This window comes from Oncorhynchus clarkii, chromosome 3 (assembly GCF_045791955.1).
Source record: "Oncorhynchus clarkii lewisi isolate Uvic-CL-2024 chromosome 3, UVic_Ocla_1.0, whole genome shotgun sequence".
Lineage (NCBI taxonomy): Eukaryota > Metazoa > Chordata > Actinopteri > Salmoniformes > Salmonidae > Oncorhynchus > Oncorhynchus clarkii.
This window is the reverse complement of record NC_092149.1, coordinates 30,480,223-30,500,630: the sequence shown is the minus strand read 5'-3', so window position 1 is coordinate 30,500,630 and position 20,408 is coordinate 30,480,223. Positions and strand designations below refer to the sequence as shown.

Below are 20,408 nucleotides of genomic sequence, written 5' to 3'. Positions count from 1 at the left end.
GCCGGGTGGAGGTAGGCTACACCACACACAGTCTTATTCTCCCTGGTCTGAGTGCAGGGTGGAGGTAGGCTACACCACACAGTCTTATTCTCCCTGGTCTGAGTGCAGGGTGGAGGTAGGCTACACCACACAGTCTTATTCTCCCTGGTCTGAGTGCAGGGTGGAGGTAGGCTACACCACACAGTCTTATTCTCCCTGGTCTGAGTGCAGAGTGGAGGTAGGCTACACCACACAGTCTTATTCTCCCTGGTCTGAGTGCCGGGTGGAGGTAGGCTACACCACACAGTCTTATTCTCCCTGGTCTGAGTGCAGGGTGGAGGTAGGCTACACCACACAGTCTTATTCTCCCTGGTCTGAGTGCCGGGTGGAGGTAGGCTACACCACACTGTCTTTTTCTCCCTGGTCTGAGTGCCGGGTGGAGGTAGGCTACACCACACAGTCTTATTATCCCTGATCTGAGTGCAGGGTGGAGGTAGGCTACACCACACAGTCTTATTCTCCCTGGTCTGAGTGCCGGGTGGAGGTAGGCTACACCACACAGTCTTATTCTCCCTGATCTGAGTGCAGGGTGGAGGTAGGCTACACCACACTGTCTTTTTCTCCCTGGTCTGAGTGCAGAGCGGAGGTAGGCTACACCACACAGTCTTATTCTCCCTGGTCTGAGTGCAGAGCGGAGGTAGGCTACACCACACAGTCTTATTCTCCCTGGTCTGAGTGCCGAGTGGAGGTAGGCTACACCACACACGGTCTTATTCTCCCTGGTCTGAGTGCCGGGTGGAGGTAGGCTACACCACACAGTCTTATTCTCCCTGGTCTGAGTGCAGGGTGGAGGTAGGCTACACCACACAGTCTTATTCTCCCTGGTCTGAGGGCAGAGTGGAGGTAGGCTACACCACACAGTCTTATTCTCCCTGGTCTGAGTGCCGGGTGGAGGTAGGCTACACCACACACAGTCTTATTCTCCCTGGTCTGAGTGCAGGGTGGAGGTAGGCTACACCACACAGTCTTATTCTCCCTGGTCTGAGTGCAGGGTGGAGGTAGGCTACACCACACAGTCTTATTCTCCCTGGTCTGAGTGCAGGGTGGAGGTAGGCTACACCACACAGTCTTATTCTCCCTGGTCTGAGGGCAGAGTGGAGGTAGGCTACACCACACAGTCTTATTCTCCCTGGTCTGAGTGCCGGGTGGAGGTAGGCTACACCACACAGTCTTATTCTCCCTGGTCTGAGTGCAGGGTGGAGGTAGGCTACACCACACAGTCTTATTCTCCCTGGTCTGAGTGCCGGGTGGAGGTAGGCTACACCACACTGTCTTTTTCTCCCTGGTCTGAGTGCCGGGTGGAGGTAGGCTACACCACACAGTCTTATTATCCCTGATCTGAGTGCAGGGTGGAGGTAGGCTACACCACACAGTCTTATTCTCCCTGATCTGAGTGCAGAGTGGAGGTAGGCTACACCACACAGTCTTATTCTCCCTGGTCTGAGTGCCGGGTGGAGGTAGGCTACACCACACTGTCTTATTCTCCCTGGTCTGAGTGCCGGGTGGAGGTAGGCTACACCACACAGTCTTATTCTCCCTGATCTGAGTGCAGGGTGGAGGTAGGCTACACCACACTGTCTTTTTCTCCCTGGTCTGAGTGCAGAGCGGAGGTAGGCTACACCACACAGTCTTATTCTCCCTGGTCTGAGTGCAGAGCGGAGGTAGGCTACACCACACAGTCTTATTCTCCCTGGTCTGAGTGCCGAGTGGAGGTAGGCTACACCACACACGGTCTTATTCTCCCTGGTCTGAGTGCCGGGTGGAGGTAGGCTACACCACACAGTCTTATTCTCCCTGGTCTGAGTGCCGAGTGGAGGTAGGCTACACCACACACAGTCTTATTCTCCCTGATCTGAGTGCCGGGTGGAGGTAGGCTACACCACACTGTCTTATTCTCCCTGGTCTGAGTGCAGAGTGGAGGTAGGCTACACCACACACTGTCTTATTCTCCCTGGTCTGAGGGCAGAGTGGAGGTAGGCTACACCACACACAGTCTTATTCTCCCTGGTCTGAGGGCAGAGTGGAGGTAGGCTACACCACACACAGTCTTATTCTCCCTGGTCTGAGGGCAGAGTGGAGGTAGGCTACACCACACACAGTCTTTTTCTCCCTGATCTGAGTGCAGAGTGGAGGTAGGCTACACCACACACAGTCTTATTCTCCCTGGTCTGAGGGCAGAGTGGAGGTAGGCTACACCACACACTGTCTTATTCTCCCTGATCTGAGTGCAGAGTGGAGGTAGGCTACACCACACAGTCTTATTCTCCCTGGTCTGAGTGCAGGGTGGAGGTAGGCTACACCACACACAGTCTTATTCTCCCTGGTCTGAGTGCAGAGCGGAGGTAGGCTACACCACACAGTCTTATTCTCCCTGGTCTGAGTGCCGAGTGGAGGTAGGCTACACCACACACGGTCTTATTCTCCCTGGTCTGAGTGCCGGGTGGAGGTAGGCTACACCACACAGTCTTATTCTCCCTGGTCTGAGTGCAGGGTGGAGGTAGGCTACACCACACAGTCTTATTCTCCCTGGTCTGAGGGCAGAGTGGAGGTAGGCTACACCACACAGTCTTATTCTCCCTGGTCTGAGTGCCGGGTGGAGGTAGGCTACACCACACACAGTCTTATTCTCCCTGGTCTGAGTGCAGGGTGGAGGTAGGCTACACCACACAGTCTTATTCTCCCTGGTCTGAGTGCAGGGTGGAGGTAGGCTACACCACACAGTCTTATTCTCCCTGGTCTGAGTGCAGGGTGGAGGTAGGCTACACCACACAGTCTTATTCTCCCTGGTCTGAGGGCAGAGTGGAGGTAGGCTACACCACACAGTCTTATTCTCCCTGGTCTGAGTGCCGGGTGGAGGTAGGCTACACCACACAGTCTTATTCTCCCTGGTCTGAGTGCAGGGTGGAGGTAGGCTACACCACACAGTCTTATTCTCCCTGGTCTGAGTGCCGGGTGGAGGTAGGCTACACCACACTGTCTTTTTCTCCCTGGTCTGAGTGCCGGGTGGAGGTAGGCTACACCACACAGTCTTATTATCCCTGATCTGAGTGCAGGGTGGAGGTAGGCTACACCACACAGTCTTATTCTCCCTGATCTGAGTGCAGAGTGGAGGTAGGCTACACCACACAGTCTTATTCTCCCTGGTCTGAGTGCCGGGTGGAGGTAGGCTACACCACACTGTCTTATTCTCCCTGGTCTGAGTGCCGGGTGGAGGTAGGCTACACCACACAGTCTTATTCTCCCTGATCTGAGTGCAGGGTGGAGGTAGGCTACACCACACTGTCTTTTTCTCCCTGGTCTGAGTGCAGAGCGGAGGTAGGCTACACCACACAGTCTTATTCTCCCTGGTCTGAGTGCAGAGCGGAGGTAGGCTACACCACACAGTCTTATTCTCCCTGGTCTGAGTGCCGAGTGGAGGTAGGCTACACCACACACGGTCTTATTCTCCCTGGTCTGAGTGCCGGGTGGAGGTAGGCTACACCACACAGTCTTATTCTCCCTGGTCTGAGTGCCGAGTGGAGGTAGGCTACACCACACACAGTCTTATTCTCCCTGATCTGAGTGCCGGGTGGAGGTAGGCTACACCACACTGTCTTATTCTCCCTGGTCTGAGTGCAGAGTGGAGGTAGGCTACACCACACACTGTCTTATTCTCCCTGGTCTGAGGGCAGAGTGGAGGTAGGCTACACCACACACAGTCTTATTCTCCCTGGTCTGAGGGCAGAGTGGAGGTAGGCTACACCACACACAGTCTTATTCTCCCTGGTCTGAGGGCAGAGTGGAGGTAGGCTACACCACACACAGTCTTTTTCTCCCTGATCTGAGTGCAGAGTGGAGGTAGGCTACACCACACACAGTCTTATTCTCCCTGGTCTGAGGGCAGAGTGGAGGTAGGCTACACCACACACTGTCTTATTCTCCCTGATCTGAGTGCAGAGTGGAGGTAGGCTACACCACACAGTCTTATTCTCCCTGGTCTGAGTGCAGGGTGGAGGTAGGCTACACCACACACAGTCTTATTCTCCCTGGTCTGAGGGCAGAGTGGAGGTAGGCTACACCACACACTGTCTTATTCTCCCTGATCTGAGTGCAGAGTGGAGGTAGGCTACACCACACAGTCTTATTCTCCCTGGTCTGAGTGCAGGGTGGAGGTAGGCTACACCACACACTGTCTTATTCTCCCTGATCTGAGTGCAGAGTGGAGGTAGGCTACACCACACTGTCTTATTCTCCCTGATCTGAGTGCAGAGTGGAGGTAGGCTACACCACACAGTCTTATTCTCCCTGGTCTGAGTGCAGGGTGGAGGTAGGCTACACCACACACTGTCTTATTCTCCCTGATCTGAGTGCAGAGTGGAGGTAGGCTACACCACACTGTCTTATTCTCCCTGATCTGAGTGCAGAGTGGAGGTAGGCTACACCACACTGTCTTATTCTCCCTTTGACCCTTTTACTCAGTTAACACATACAGAGGACATGATCTGACTTTTCCATGTGTGTGTGCGTGTGTGTGTGTGTGCGTGCGTGCTTCTATGTGTGTGTCTGTCTCCCCCAGGAGGTGGTATGTGGAGCGGGACTTCACTACCGGAACCTGTCGTGCGTGGTGTCGGACGGCTCCAGAGAGGGAGAGGGCAGCATGGTGGAGGAGGAGCTGTGTGGGGGTCTGGAGCTGGCTGTCAACAGAGATAAACTGATCATACTGAAGGAGACCTGTGTTCTGCCCTGTCCAGGTAACCAACCAGCTAACTGTATACAGCGCTCCTGTCTTATGGAGGTGTGCTGTTACTTATATTGTGCATCGTACAGTGTGGGTGGTAGCATAGATCTAGATGAAGCCTATTCCTGTACAAAAACAGCATAGAGAAAAAACACACTGTGAATTCATAGCATCTCCTTTTTATGCAGATATACACATACATTACATCAACAACAATCTGCTTTGAGCTGTAATAGACGTCCTTCAACCCCGAGAGATTAATAAGCCTGACTTGGTTAGCTTTAGTTGTGTTTCTTGCTTTGTTGTCTTTTCTCTAGGCATATCACTCCAAATGGAACAAAGAGGCTAACAACTGTGTGTCTCTCTCTCTCTCTCTCCCTCTCTCTCTCTCTCTCTCTCTTCTTCTCTCTTCTCTCTTCTCTCTTCTCTCTTCTCTCTTCTCTCTCTCCTCTCTGTAGGTGAATGCTACCTGATGGAGTGGTCTGACTGGAGCCCGTGTCTGAGTGTGTGTGCCAAAGGGGCCGGCGTGGACTTTGGATCTGTCCAGGTGCGCTCGCGAGCCGTCATGGCCCAGGAGCCTGAGAATGTCCAGCTGTGTCCTGACCAGGACTGGGAGTCCCGACCCTGCATTGGTGAGAATGGGAAACCAAGGTTGTATTCATTAGGGCACACAAGCTAAATGTTTTGAAATTGGACAATTAAGGTAGTCCTTTCCCGCTTCAGTCTGTCTTCTTCCATTTGGTGCCTAATGAGGAATTGATTTTACCAGGTCAAAATATAGCGAAACAAATTCCTCATGTTTCTATACAGTACTAGCATGGTCCCTCAGGCATCTTATTCATGTTGGACTAGACTACAGCATACAGTGTTATGTGAATCCCCAACCCCCCACTGCGTTCCCCTGGGCTCTGGTTGGGGAGTTCCTCGTTTCCTCACCCACTGCTGTGACCGCAGCCATCGCTGGGATGACCTGGTTTATAAGCATCACTATGGGCCCATGAGGGAGAGGGGATGGGGTGGCCCGGCGCTCTTTAAGAAGGAGAGGAAGGGGAGACAGGGGGAGATAGAGTGGGAAGGAGCGAGACATTGGATGGCGAGGAAGCAATATGGGGAATAGAGAGAGAGAGGGAGAGGAAGAAATATGGGGAATAGAGAGAGAGAGGGAGAGGAAGCAATATGGGGAATAGAGAGAGAGAGGGAGAGGAAGCAATATGGGGAATAGAGAAAGAGAGGGAGAGGAAGCAATATGGGGAATAGAGAGAGAGAGGGAGAGGAAGCAATATGGGGAATAGAGAGAGAGAGGGAGAGGAAGCAATATGGGGAATAGAGAGAGAGAGGGAGAGGAAGCAATATGGGGAATAGAGAGCGAGAGGGAGAGGAAGCAATATGGGGAATAGAGAGAGAGAGGGAGAGAGGAAGCAATATGGGGAATAGAGAGAGAGAGGGAGAGGAAGCAATATGGGGAATATAGAGAGAGAGAGGGAGAGGAAGAAATATGGGGAATAGAGAGAGAGGGGAGAGGAAGAAATATGGGGAATAGAGAGAGAGAGAGGGAGAGGAAGCAATATGGGGAATAGAGAGAGAGAGGGAGAGGAAGCAATATGGGGAATAGAGAGAGAGAGAGGGAGAGGAAGAAAGAGAAACACCCCAGATCATTATACTCTGACAGATGACACTATAAAAATCTATTGTACTGATTGTAGCGATGATACTGTAGCCAGCAAGCACCGAGAGAAAAATCTAAAATTTGTCAAGGTTAGATTGCTCATTTACGATAGAGTTGAACTGGTTTTGCAGGTGATTAGTTACAGAGGGCTCTCTAAAGAATAAGGGTCACTTGGAGCACTGATGGAGATATTGACGAAACATTAACAGCGTTCATGCATAGTCATCTAGCAAAAGCCTGAGCCTTTCATCCAGAATGTAAAAATCGAACCACACCCCTCTGTTCAATTAAGTTCTGTTTAATTCAGTAGAACTGATCTGAATTCAATTTGGCTCCGTTCTGTACCTGGCTTAATGGCTTATCGATATCATTATGTCTTGTGCTCTTACAGATGGGGAGTGTTTTGAGTACAAGTGGATGAGCAGCATGTGGTCAGGCTCCTCTCGTGTCACCTGGTGTCAGCGCTCTGATGGACTCAACGTCACAGGTAGGCACTGCTAAACCTTCAATGGTGCCTTAATGCACTTCTTTCCATATGCCTTATTAGAGATTACATCAAAGACTAAAGATCTGACCAATCACATGTCATCTGATCCTTCTTTGGTGACCTTTGACCTACAGGGGGATGCCCCCCTATCAATCCTCCAGGGGACGACAACAACTCCTGTGACCCGCCGTGTCAAATGCCATTGTCCTTCTGCACTGAGGTGAGCTGTTCACGGGTAGTCTTCTATGCTTAGTGAGAGTGGTTCAGATTAGGTTTGTGCTCTGAACGCGTTGCACTTCAGTCCATTCTAGCTTGGCCAGAAAGTGACAAGCTGACAACCGTGGTTGTGTCTGAAAGCATTAATACCTGTCAAATCCTTGCTTCCTCCATCCTTGTCTCCTCAATTCCTTTCAAAGTGCATCAAAGGAGAGGATCCACGGTTCCTCCCTCTGACCTCCTCCTCCAATTAGCTTTGAAAGGAATTGAGGAAACAAGGACAGAGGAAGCAAGGATTCGACAGATAGTGACATATTCAGACACAGCAGTGAACAGTATTTGTGTAACACTGCCCTCTTCAGGCTGGTGTGTGTATGTGCGAGGAGGGCTACACCGAGGTGATGTCCTCCAGTGGCCAGCTGAACCGGTGCTCCCCCATACCCATCCTGGAGATCCCCACAGCCGGGGACAAGAAGACTGACGTGAAGACCAGCCGTGCCATCAACCCCACCCTGCCTGCCACCATACAGCCTGGGCGCACCGGGCGCACCTGGTACCTGCAGCCCTTTGGACCAGGTGAACCAGCTATGTTACTAGTCTGTGAAGTAGTGAACACACATTCAGTAACTTGCAGATGCAGAGTACAAAAAGTAAACTCATGAAAGTTAGATGCTGCGGGGGGCATTATTTCTTACAGACGCAGCTACGTCGACCACAGTAAATAGCTTTTAAAGCTTTTGGTTTATGAGAGCTACATTTCTGCACACACTTCTGACAATAGCAAATATAGCAAGAATGTGAAGTGATGGGAGGACCATTTTGGATCAGAGGAAAGTGTTTCTCTGCTACTCTTTCATTATTGCTAAATATGTGCATGAAATGAAAAGGAAGCAAGTGGCCGACGATTTGTTAGATGCTGCAACAGGATTGCAGCCAATACAGGCGATACTATGTATTAGGCTAATGTCCTGTACGCTCTTAGCGAATTTGCTTGGTTAACACCATAGTTATTTCCGGGTTAGAGTGCTGCATGTCACTGAGGCAGTAAGTGGCACTTGGGCTCTTACCATTTTCAACAGGTTGAGACTGTCTAGACATGTCCTACAAAGCACAATTCAGATCAACATTTTCAAAGACAGAAAGGAATGGAAACTAGACCCAGTCAGCCGCGTAGCCAGCTGAACTGACAGCTCTCCCTCCTCCACAGATGGCAAGCTGAAGATGTGGGTATATGGTGTAGCAGCGGGAGCCCTGGTACTGCTCATGTTCATAGTGTCTATGATATACCTAGCTTGGTGAGTCCGCTCTGATCTTGTCCTTTTTTACTCACCATCCCTTCATCATTCATTAAGAACCCCCCCCCCCCCTCATCTTTTTAGTGTATTTATTGTTTTGTTGTTGTTTGTTTTGTTTTCTTCATGCCATCTGTCGCCAGCAGCAGGTACAGCGTCCTCCGCCGCCATCTTCAGGCCACCGAGTCCAACGCCAATGGGACGGTGGTCTGGAGGGGCCAAAATGTACATGAGTTGACTTATACGTGCCCCGATTGCCAAGAGTTGGGTCAAAGCAGTAGCCAAAGCAGTGGCCAAAGCAGTGGCCAAAGCAGCAGCCAGGGCAGCAGCTAAAGAGTAGCTGCAGTGCCAATCGTTGACCCCTGACCTCTGACCCCTCCACCAGTGTCACATGGCATGTCCCGCTTGACCAGCTGTGTGAAGTTGCTGGTGCAGGTGAGGTCCCAGGAAATCACCTTCTAGGGGTCCCACGTACTGTAGGTGGTAGGCTCCAGATAGACCCTGGTCGTAGGAAGTCTTCCGACTTTAGGATGACCTTACCTTCACCAAATCATTAACCTAAACCATTAGGGCAGTGGTCTCCAGACCCTAACACACCCAATTACTGATCAACAACTCAAGATGAAGATTAGTTAACTCAGAAGTGTTAGTGTTGGCCTGGAACAAAATATGTGACCAGGGTTAAGTGACTACTAATGTGACTACCGTTGACTGATTTGGTCTCCAGAGTGACGAAGCAGTCTAAGGCACTGCATCTCAGTGCAAGAGGCGTCACTATAGTACCTGGTTCGCATCCAGGCTGTATCACATCCGGCCATAATTGGGAGTTCCATAGGGCGGCGCACAATTGGCCCAGCGTCGTCTGGATTTGGCCGGTGTAGGCCGCCATTGTAAATAAGAATTTGTTCTTAACTGACTTGCCTAGTTAAATAAAGGTTAAATAAAATAAAAAAAATTCAACCCCATTAAGACTCATTCAGGCCTTTTCCTGTAGACTAATTTGTTTTCCTGACTGTAAAATGGCACAATGATGGTGCCATACTGCCCTCTGGTGGCCATGATAGACAGCTACTATATTTTAGAGCAGGAGCAACATTCCCCTGCTTTTATCAAATCCCCTCTGCCATCTCATCCCTGTTAATTCTCTATTTACCATTCATTGTCACACACATGTATTATGTTGCTCACGTTTGTTATGCACGGAACACCAGTTGTTGAGGATGATCAAGTTCACACTACCATCAAGGAATATGGACACATGCAGTAGAAGTAAGCATTTATGCATGCATCTTTATGAGGCCTTAATGATGGCAGGACAACAATAGTGCTTCTCTTTTCCTAGGATGGTGGCCTTTGCTAAATAGCTCTGTAATATTCTCGCACAGCCATAACCTATAGAAAAGGTACTTTATAGCTCCGAGCCATAGAAGTCAAGTGAAGCATGGCCACAGTCATTAATGCAAATGGACATACTAATACCTTGAACTAGCTTTTTATCGTTTTAATATGCCCATGTCTTCCCGAAATGTCAGTTTTATAGAGATATCGTTCATTTGGAACAAACGCAGTGATAACTGACATAATAGTATGCCACTTTCTAGTGCTGCTGGTGTTTTACTTGCACTGTAGTGTACAGATTGTAAGGCAGGGTAACATGGCGTCTACTCTTCCTCTTAGCAAAAAGCCAAAGAAACCAAAGAGACAGAGGCAGATGAACAACCGACTGAAACCTCTCACCCTAGCCTATGACGGGGACGCTGACATGTAGGACTCTGGGGTAGCCTAGTCCTCCAGAGACCTGCCACACCTGCCGTAAAAACAAGGAGACATATCCCATCATAGGAAGGACAGGGATGTTTTCATCTGCAGATCAGAAGAAGAAGACCAACGGCCATCTTGAATCCATTTTGGGTCCTCATGAGTTAAATGGAAATTGGAATTGAGGAGAAATTTCTCCACTTAGAGATATTTGGGTTTAGTCCATGCAGTTCTCCTTTTTCCCCCAATTTCTTTTGTGATATATCCTTAAGCAAACGCCTTCATGGCCTCCACTCACCACGAGGAAAATGCCTTTTTTTGTTTGCCCTTTTTGCTTTCAAATGGAAGAGCTGCTGCGAAGAGACAAACTTTTCTGTCTTTGAACACAAACAGCACAAGCTCATTTCTTTGCTGCGTTTTCTTGCTCGTCCCTGAAACGTTGAGTAGCTGGAGGCTTAGGATGCACTGGCGGTTCGCACGTTGCCGAAAGTCACCGCAGGGAAGGGGAGGAAAATCTCCATGAAAAAGGCTTGGATTCCTTTCCTTTCTGGGTTTTGACTGAAATCTCCTTCTTCGGTGGCAAACAAAAGAGATACTTTTGGTTTCCGGTTGATTCCTAGGCAGTGGACTATCTTGGAGGATAAACATATACAGACAGAGAACACAAGATGAGAAACCATCCCTGGTTACTGGATCTGTTGCCTGTCTCTCTTTTGCTTTGTTTCAGGCACTATTGTTGCACTACATTAGTGCAGCATGATATGCACATGATGACTTATATGTTGCATTGCCATAGAACATTGCCTCTCTTAAGACACAACCATATGCAGTTGGAAATCAAATGTGAAAATAATAGGCATTTTCAAGACCATGGATACATGATTACTGGAGATGATGTCCACATTCTATAACACAGGGGGGGTGTGAATCAATAGTAAATATGTATAGATTTTATTTTGCCACAACTCGTTTTGTTTCTGGTCCAGTATCTTTTGTGTTCTAAACACTAGTTTGTTTGGTATTGTCCCTCTCTATGCCCGAATGAAATCGAACAGACTACATTAAATGAGGACCATTGATTCTGTTCTTGCTTACAATGAGATATTTCCAATGGTTTAAATGTTGTAAATATGAAACATAGCCCATATGTACATGGAAGATAAATGGGCAAATGGATTTTCTTATTTTTTAGATAACTTGTTTTGCAAAAAAACAAAACCCTTCTAAAGCTAAAAGGATGTGTGTGACTGCTATTGTATTTTTTTATCTAACTTCTAATGTCACGCAAACCTAACTTCTGCCTTATTGTCAATGATCAGCTATCTACAGTACCATATACATTCATGAAACCAACATATTTAATAATGGGTGCAGCACAGGTTTAAACTGTATGTCATTGATTCATGTGATGAATGATTGATGAATTTGGTGATTGATGAATTTAGACGGAAGTTACACAGTACCATTTTCTTGGACAACACTACAGTTGTTTTCAGTTCTGACTTAAGACTATAGAAATGTCCTTTTTCACAATGGCCCATATCATAGTGCCCTTAGACATATGATAATGATGCAGTTCGTTCTCTCGGCGTACAATATTACATCATATATTCTGTATATATCGAGGTCCATCTAAGCAGCCGTCATCACAGTATATGAATACAGAGGAAATATGGTGCCGCTGTTCTACAGTGGCAGAATTCGACCAGTCTGCCTGAGAGCAAGAAGAACAGCTGATGAGGAGAATGTTTACTTTGTTGTTAGTTTTCCTTGTAAATAATAACATTTTTTAATAAAAAAAAAAAAAAAGGTCAACTTATGTGAACATTTATTTTGTATTGCACAGAAATGTTTAGTTTGAATATTGCAATGTGGGTGTATGATATTACTGATGGGGGGTTCTCTTGAAGCAAGTTGTGTGTGTTGTAAAAAAAGACAAGACTCCGTCGTTTTGTAAAGATTGTTAATATATGTATCGGAAGTATTACTAAAAATAAATGAAGAAAATGTTGTAAACATACTAAGTTACAGTGAAAATGTTGATTGATGCCTTTCTAGTGTGTACTGTCATTATGTTAGATGTACCACTAGATGTCTCTCTAGACACAAATGAAAAGTTATACTGCAAGGCTCTCTTGCAGTCTCCTTTCCAACTCTCTCTTCTACCCCCTCTCTCTCCCTCTTCCTGCCTCTATCACTCCCTCCTTCGCTCTCCTTTCTCTGTCTTTCTCTAGCTCGGTTTCTCCCTCTTCCTCCCTCTCTCTCCCCCTCTTCCTCGCCTCTGTCTCTCCCTCTTCCTGCCTCTCTCTCTCTCTCTCTCTCTAACCCTCTCTCTCTCTCTCTACCCCTCTCCCTCTCTCCCTCTCCCTCTTCCTGCCTCTCTCTATCCCTCTCTCTTTGCCTCTTTCTCTCTTCTCTTTCTCTCGCTCTATAAAACATCACATCACACTGACAATCAGACCTACAAGCACTACCATTCACGCAACACCGCCACTAATCCTACCACAAAGAACGTGTCATTCATATCTTCCAATAGACAAAACATAGACAGAGCATTTGATTTTCAGCCCTCAGTCAATCTGAAGATTGATCCCTGCTATTTGCTCCAGGGTCTTTTTCATGTTTCCTTTTGTCATTTATCTCTAGTTGTGGCATTTTTACCTAGTCAATTCGATTTTTTTCAAGAAAGGGTTTTGCGTATAGGTTGGCATGAAAAGTGAAGGACTACCAAGAGGAATGAAGTCCACATGTTGGTGCGTTGTTCTCCTGTCACTCATTTCTATGGTAAGTTGAGCTTTTGTTGTAAATTCTCTAGTAAAAATATATTTTTCTGTCTTTTGAAATCTTGAGTTCAAAGCTACCAGCTAAATGTACAGATGTTGTCTGTGCCATAGCATTTTTCCAAATATCTTTTGACTCACAAGTGTTTGGTAAATGTATATGCTGCATACATATTTTGAGTGTACTTTTCAGCACCTTGGAGAGCACCAGTCTGTGATTTTACTTTTAAAGGGAAATGTCACCGTAATTCAACTTCATATTCATCATCTCCAGCAAACCCCAACATCAACATATGTGAAAATGGCGCATTTCTATGTTTTGTAGTAAAGAAGATAGAGGAAGAAAAGTGTTTCCAATGACATCGTCAACCAATTAGTAGACAATTAGTAGGCAATGCATACTAACAATTGGTTAATATCACACAATGCACACCGACGATGTCATTGGAAACACTTATCTTCCTTTATCTTTTTTTACTACAAAACATAGAAACGCGCCATTTTCGCATATGTTGATGTTGGGATGGTGCTGGAGATGATGAATATGAAGTTGAACAACTGTGAAATTTCCCTTTACATCTTTGACTCATCTATTGTTTTAATAGATGTGTTATTGTGTTGTGTGCAGAGGGAAACATTTTGTCATTCCCATTGCGATGGTTGTAGATCTAATTTGAATCAATCAACTCAGATTACTCTCCCATTTGAGTCACTCAATTCCGTTGAAAAGTACTCGCGCTTGACCTTTCACCTTTTGATAAGCTTGACATAATATCTTTATTGTTATGCCACAGTTTCTGATGTCCCCATTTTGTTAATCGTCTGGTACATAGTAACCCTGCGTGAGGTAAATCTGTCAACAGGCAAGCAAGAGAAACAGGCCCAAATTGCCTCTTACACATTATTTTAACTTAATCCCACAAAGTTGACTAATCTTCAATAGTTACACTGGGTTATCAGCACTTAATTTGCATAGTGATTGAAATAAGTCAATTAATAATAATTGTTTCTACGACTTAACTCCCATTATCGAATTTAATTCGCAGTCTTGAAAATGATGAACTCAATTTCACACTTGACTAGGCTCACTAATCATTTTATCCCCTGAACTAATGAAGCATTCTCTTTTTTAAGGAACACTTCTATTCAGTTGATTATGATGCAATTATATTAAACTAATACTATATTACTGTAAAATGTGATTACAGTACTGTAAACATGAAGTGTTGGATGTATAGAAAATGTTTACTCTCAATTGTACCACTTGATGTGGATGTTTTCCCAGGCTTCGCCTCCAAATTGCTTCGCCATGCTTTAATGGGGTGCTCATAATTGTTTTGTGCTCGGCGCATCCTAAACTCTAGCCTCGAGCTCCTTCGACAGATTGACAGACCCATGGGAACCTCGCAAACTTATTTTGGATGCCTTTGAACCAACTCGTGTGTGAAATAAAATGATTATGTATTTATCCTCTGGGTGAGTTGGAGAAACTAGTGGCAATTTTTTTTTTTTTCTGCCACGATCATACCCTCAGTCCAACTGCTGACCGTTTTGATCCTCTACAGACCTCATGGCGATAATACCGCCCTATGTTTGCTATGTTTGATAGTCTACCATTCTATTTCACACCTATTTGAGATGTCTTGAGATGCCTCACTCTAAAGCCCATAATCTTTGACCCCCTCAGGTAACAGTTGGGGTAACATGGAGACCGAGCTTTCTGGTGATTTCACGCTGATCTCTGTTCATCCCTGAGAATGCTATAGCTGATCCATGAAAACATCAGAGAAAGAAAATCCTACATTTTCCTAGATCAATTTGGATATCAGCACAACCAAACTATCCCCTAAAGGAGTGATGGCCAGCTCCCCCAGGAGAGCTACTGATTAGTAGAATCAAGTGTTAGATTAGGGCTAGAGCAAAACCCTGCGGGGAGTAGCTCTCCAGGAGAAGAGTAGGCCACATCTGCCCTAAAACATATCCCTGGAGATGTGTACAGTTTACTGCGCTTAGATCCAATTCCATTCTGCTCACTGAACGATGGAATCATGTCCCTGCGGACTCACAGATTCTGAATGGTTCTGATTGACCAGTGCTGTAAGGTGCTCTCTGAGATTCATTTAGGCACATATGGTAGCTGAGAGTTGAAAGGGACCTCGAGTATGTCATGTCAGTGAAGATCCTTTATATGCTAAATAGAATGGGTGGATTGGCCATGATTCTTGGATGTATATTGATTCATCAACATGGTGCAATTGTGTTTCACTAGAACAATCCTGAGCCAAGTTATGGTAAACAAACCACTCCAACTACCTAAACAAGATGGACGACAAGAATTGAATAAGAATAGAGATAGCTGGTTCCAACCATTCCAGCTCTAATGACTGTTTAAACAGGAAGTGTCAGCTAATCACAGCACCCAGAATTAATTTAATTTAGTTGCTGAAATGGTAACAGTCTGTCAGAAGAGACAAGTCTTCCCCAGAAACTCCCCTAAGAGTTCCAGCTGCAGTACCATTTCAGTGAATGAAAGCTCACACATTTTTAATAGTCTCTCCTAGGTGTTTTTTAGCTAGCAAAGTTGTCTTATCAGAACAAGACATTGTTGCTATATTGGGATTTTAACCTATAGCATATCCTCCTTATCTTAAGGGAAGCTACTGTACAGTACCAGACTGTATCTTCCTCTCTCTAGGGAAAGGATGCCTTAATAACAGGAAGAGATAACATTTAGGTTCATCCATCTACTGTGTTTACCACATGATGTCTATGGTTATTTTCAATAGGACTCGCTAGGGTATTTCCAATAAGGTTTTAACAGGGTGTCCTCCATGATAAAATCATCCCAGCATTTGTGTAATCATGTGCAGGAATTCTGGTTTGTTTGAGGCCACAGGTAAGTTTGACAAAAAGTGAGATTTAGAACTGGCGGATGAGCAATGCCTCACATTTTTCAAATTCACCCCAGTACAGCTGTTGGTGACAACCTGTTTCTCCACCTCCATTTAACACCAGCAAAACATTTTTAATATTCTGTCTTCTCTGTCTCACATGCTCTCAAACAGAGCGAGGTAAGCTTGGCCTTTTCCCCCTGTTTCCCCAGGCAAGGCTGCCTTGATGTAAATGTTGGTTTAGTCAGGAATGCCTCGATTTGCCTAATCTCTGTCGTGTGGATTACAGGTTGGTTCTAATCCGTGAATTGGGGTCTCTGTGAATGTGACATGGAGCCCTCTAATCCCGACCATAACAGTTTGCACAGGCTGTCAGGTGCTTCAGATGAAAGCTAATTGGATGTCAGTGTTGAACCCAGTATAATAACCCTCATGACAAGACAGTGAGGACCAAGCTAACTCTCAAGAAAATGTTGTGAATTTAAGATGTACCCTATACAGTGTAATTGTGCATATGATTGCTTAGGAGAAACGTGTCTGAATCAACTAAATGGGATATAGGTTGTGAGATCCTTAAAGGGAAAACTAAATGTTTTATTTTTCAGGTCGCCCTCGCAAAAAAAAAAATGCTTTTAACCTTGAGTCTTTCTCCTGGTTAAATAAAGGTTAAATGAGAGAGAGAAAAGAATGGTTGTCTGTCCTTCCAAGTAGGGGGAATCCGTTGAGATTGAGCTTCAGTCATTTAGCAGCACAGGTAATTACAGCTCTATGAAAGCTATTTTTCATTTGGTCATTGGAGACCCCACTGCTAATGAATCAGGAAAGAGAAAGCCTTGGGAAATAAATGGGGCTTATTTGAATTATGGGTCATACTTCCTATTCAATGAAACTGAAGCACTCAACCTTTCCTATTTCTTTTCAGATGGAGAACGCAAATGTATAAGTTAAAGAACATTGCAGCGACATTTCCTTAGTGCAAAATAATTGTGCAAAGTGCAAAAAAATACAAATGATTTAACCAGAGTTGAGTAAACTGTCCCCTTTATAACTCACATTACTGAAGAAAAGTTTCAAATTAAATCAAGATGGCAGATTATAATTAGGTTTTGCACTATTTTTTTTCATAGTTTTCATGTTCAATGTATGAAGTCATATTTGGTCCAAAACAAAGATGAGATTGAAATTAGGCTTGAGCACCACAAATTATCTTTTTCAAATGAAGTATGCTACATCCAAATCCAACATGCATTCACACTATAACTGTTGCAATATACAGACTACCCTACCGCAATGTCATCCAGTGAACTTTCTGAAAGAGAGACCTTATTCTCCTAGTATTGATCTGAGGTAAAGGTACAAGATGTAAGACTTTGCCCAGATAGATCTGCTGTCACGTTCCACAGATGGGGTTAGGCCATCACTGTCACCATTCTTCCCAGTGCAGTGGGAATCTTAGCCCTGTCATCTGTATTATTATGAGGGCCGGAGTAAAGGAATCATCAATCAACCGTTCAGGGTACATTCAGCGGGTAATAGTCTGGTGTTGCGTCACGTCTGTAGGCTACTGAATAAACGCTTCAGTCATCTATATGTATGGCAGGATTGGAATGGCCTTACTCTTGATAAAGGGCACTGTGTTCATATGAAGCAATTGTGTCATGCACTGAATTTGTCTCATATTCTTTCTATATCCATTAGTCACGACCTTCAGCATCACTGAATTTCAAATGGGAACTGACTTTATTGCCATTTCAGACCGACAGTTCATGTATGATCTATTGGTATAAAACAAAACAATGGCATAATCAAGGACATATCACTTTTTATCCTCCACATCAGGCTTATTTGTTTAATGGTTTGTGCCTGTTGTGTTTCATCATTGAAATAGGATTGCAATGTCTCTTTGTTTTCCACAGGTTACAAGTGCCCATTCATCTGCATCTGGAAGTTCAGACGTTCTGAAGTCAGAGAGACCAAAGTCAAGAGCTAAGGACCTCTGGACAACAGACACCAGCAAGGACTTATCCATCAGTCATCTGCTCTCCCAGACCTTTTATGACAAGAATCTGTCTGGCCTGGATCTGAACTATGACAAGTTGGAACCGTACTCTAAACAGGAGCTCTGGGACTGGCTCCACAACACCTCTAGCCTTCATGACCCCCGCTCCCGATCCAAGAGGAGACCCATCGTCAAGACAGGAAAGTTCAAGAAGATGTTCGGCTGGGGCGACTTCCACTCCAACATCAAGACAGTGAAGCTCAACCTGCTGATCACCGGGAAGATCGTAGACCACGGCAACGGCACGTTCAGCGTCTACTTCCGCCACAACGCTACGGGCCAGGGCAACGTGTCGGTGGGGCTGGTGCCGCCCACCAAGGCCGTGGAGTTCCAGCTGCAGCAGTCGACGGTCCTCGAACCTAAAGACACCAAGCTGTTCAACTGCAGGGTGGAGTACGAGAAGGTGGAGAAGGGCACCAGGAAGTCGCTGTGTTCCCACGACCCCTCGCAGAGCTGCCCTCAGGAGCAGACCCAGAGCCATGTGTCCTGGCTGTGCTCCAAGCCCTTCAAAGTCATCTGCATCTACATCTCCTTCTACAGCACCGACTACAAGCTGGTGCAGAAAGTGTGTCCGGATTACAACTACCACAGCGATACTCCCTACCTCCCCACCGGGTGATTGGCTGAGCGGCTAAGGGAAAGGAACAGAGACAGACAGGGCATTCGCTCCTGAGAGGTGTCAGTCGATTTGAGCTAGGCTGGCACGGCCCTCAATAGAACAGGGGAGGATGCTTTACTGTCGGAACGGAACTGTTAAAAGGTATTATTAAAGCCAATGAATCCCTGCTGCTTGTGAGATCGCAACACTGAGCAGACCTTCCCTATGGCCATTGTAAGAGCAATTAGTATGCAACATTTCCTGGCTTGGCATACTTTTTACTCATGTATTTTGACCCTCTGCAGTAGCTATAAGAAAGTGCTCAGCCGGAGCCTTCTCTGAAGATTTGTCATTTATGTAAATAATAACTGATGAAGCCCACTTTATTCTATTAGAAACCGTTTCGATCTTCTAATTGTGTGTTGATGGAATAGCATTTTGAATTTTCCTTCTCTCTCACTGTCCACTTCTGTTTGTCGCTGGTGATTACAAAGCGGAAATGAAGTAGGTAGATGCCGACTTACTGCGAAGGAAAGTGTCAGAACGCATTAAGACGTGCCATCTATTTCGTTACGCGTTTGTATCTGAATGACAGCCAGAAATACAGATCCTTTCAGAATTGTTTCTTTTTCAGTCTCAGTGAATTATTAAAACATCAACATGGGGACACCACACACTAAACAGCAGGCATCTAGAATCTAGGCTACATTTAATAAGAACAATTATATTAAAACACATTTCCTACAGATTAACACTGAGTACACCTAACATTAGGAACACCTTCATAATATTGATTTGCGCCCCCTTTTGCGCTCAGAACAGCCTCAATTCTTCAGGGTGTGGACTCCACAAGGTGTCAACCCGTTCCACAGGTATGCTGGCCCATGTTGACTCCAATGCTTCCCATAATTGTGTCAAGTTGGCTGGGTGTCCTTTGGATGGTGGACCATTGTTGATACACACAGGAAACTGTTGAGCATGAAAAAGCTAGCAGTGTTGCAGTTCTTGACACAAACAGGTGTGCCTGCCACCTCTGAATGGCACACATACACAATCCATGTCTCAATTGTCTTAAGGCTTAAAAATCCTTATTTAACCTGTCTCCTTCCCTTCATCTACACTGATTGAAGTGGATTTAACCAATTCCATCAATAAGCGATCATAGCGTTCACCTGGATTCACCTAGTTAGTCTATATCATAGAGAGAGAAGGTGTTCTTAATGTGTTGTATACTTAGTGTACATTGTTTTTGGTAGATAACGAAGAAAACAAATGTTAGCAATGGTTTTCAGCTCTGACATTGATGCCCTGTTGATAGCAATCTCTTGCCCTCAGTTATATCCTGTCCGACACAAGTGAATGCAGAGTAAATCAGATCAACGGAGGACTTTCATTCATTATGGATCTAAGTGTATTTCAATATTTAAAAAATAACCATTTATGTTTGCCCCGTGAGGGAAAAAACACAGTAAAGAGTCCCCACTCTGTTCGCTATAAAACATTAAATCAAGGAAATCAAAGGAAGTTACAGCATAAAATCTGCTGCTTGCCAGAGGACATGTATTAAACTGCAGAAGCATCTCTCCACACATGATAACAACCACTTCTGACATCAATAACGCAAATTCTGGATGATGATGATGTAATAACACCATACGATAATGATACTGGATATTCGATTTGGCCGTTGAGCTTTCATTATGCAAATGTGATGCTTGTAGCTGATTGTGAAACATCTCTGAGAACCATCACTGTGATTGTCAACCCTGTGTGAGAGAATAATGTCTGGGAATTACACTGACACACAATGGGAATAGAAATTCTTTAGGAGGTTGATCGGCACCTTGAGGTATCGTTTTTTTATGCTGTTTGCATTGTACATCTAACTAGTCAACTATTACAAGG

At 45.5% G+C, this 20,408-nt stretch overlaps 2 protein-coding genes across 3 annotated transcripts in view; both read left to right on the top strand.

The window, feature by feature from the left end:
* The window catches only part of LOC139392960 (thrombospondin type-1 domain-containing protein 7A-like), a 95,898-nt gene extending 83,703 nt beyond the window's left edge, over nt 1-12,195 (top strand). Inside the window, exons 23-29 of the mRNA XM_071141273.1 lie at nt 4,595-4,769; nt 5,215-5,388; nt 6,814-6,909; nt 7,044-7,129; nt 7,488-7,701; nt 8,333-8,420; nt 10,095-12,195. Coding sequence (XP_070997374.1) covers nt 4,595-4,769; nt 5,215-5,388; nt 6,814-6,909; nt 7,044-7,129; nt 7,488-7,701; nt 8,333-8,420; nt 10,095-10,185 — 924 coding nt within the window. The 3' untranslated portion in view covers nt 10,186-12,195. The remainder of the gene's footprint in view (nt 1-4,594; nt 4,770-5,214; nt 5,389-6,813; nt 6,910-7,043; nt 7,130-7,487; nt 7,702-8,332; nt 8,421-10,094) is intronic.
* A 689-nt stretch (nt 12,196-12,884) lies between these two features.
* On the top strand, nt 12,885-18,524 carry LOC139392943 (neurexophilin-1-like). Of its 2 annotated transcripts, none has more exons than XM_071141257.1 (2): nt 12,885-12,959; nt 17,763-18,524. In XM_071141257.1, exons 1-2 carry the CDS (start codon nt 12,885-12,887, stop codon nt 18,522-18,524), a joined length of 837 nt encoding a protein of 278 aa, XP_070997358.1. The 2 variants fall into 2 exon arrangements, with proteins under 2 accessions (XP_070997358.1, XP_070997364.1); XM_071141263.1 differs by having other exon boundaries at nt 12,912-12,943; nt 17,735-18,524.
* Nucleotides 18,525-20,408: the final 1,884 nt, after the last annotated feature.

Excerpts from the sequence above, each read along its gene's own strand:
- LOC139392943 (XM_071141257.1), top strand. The coding sequence starts at position 12,885 with ATGAAAAGTGAAGGACTACCAAGAGGAATGAAGTCCACATGTTGGTGC. Across the intron at positions 12,960-17,762 it reads TCCTGTCACTCATTTCTATG|GTTACAAGTGCCCATTCATC; the intron begins GTAAGTTGAGCT and ends TGTTTTCCACAG.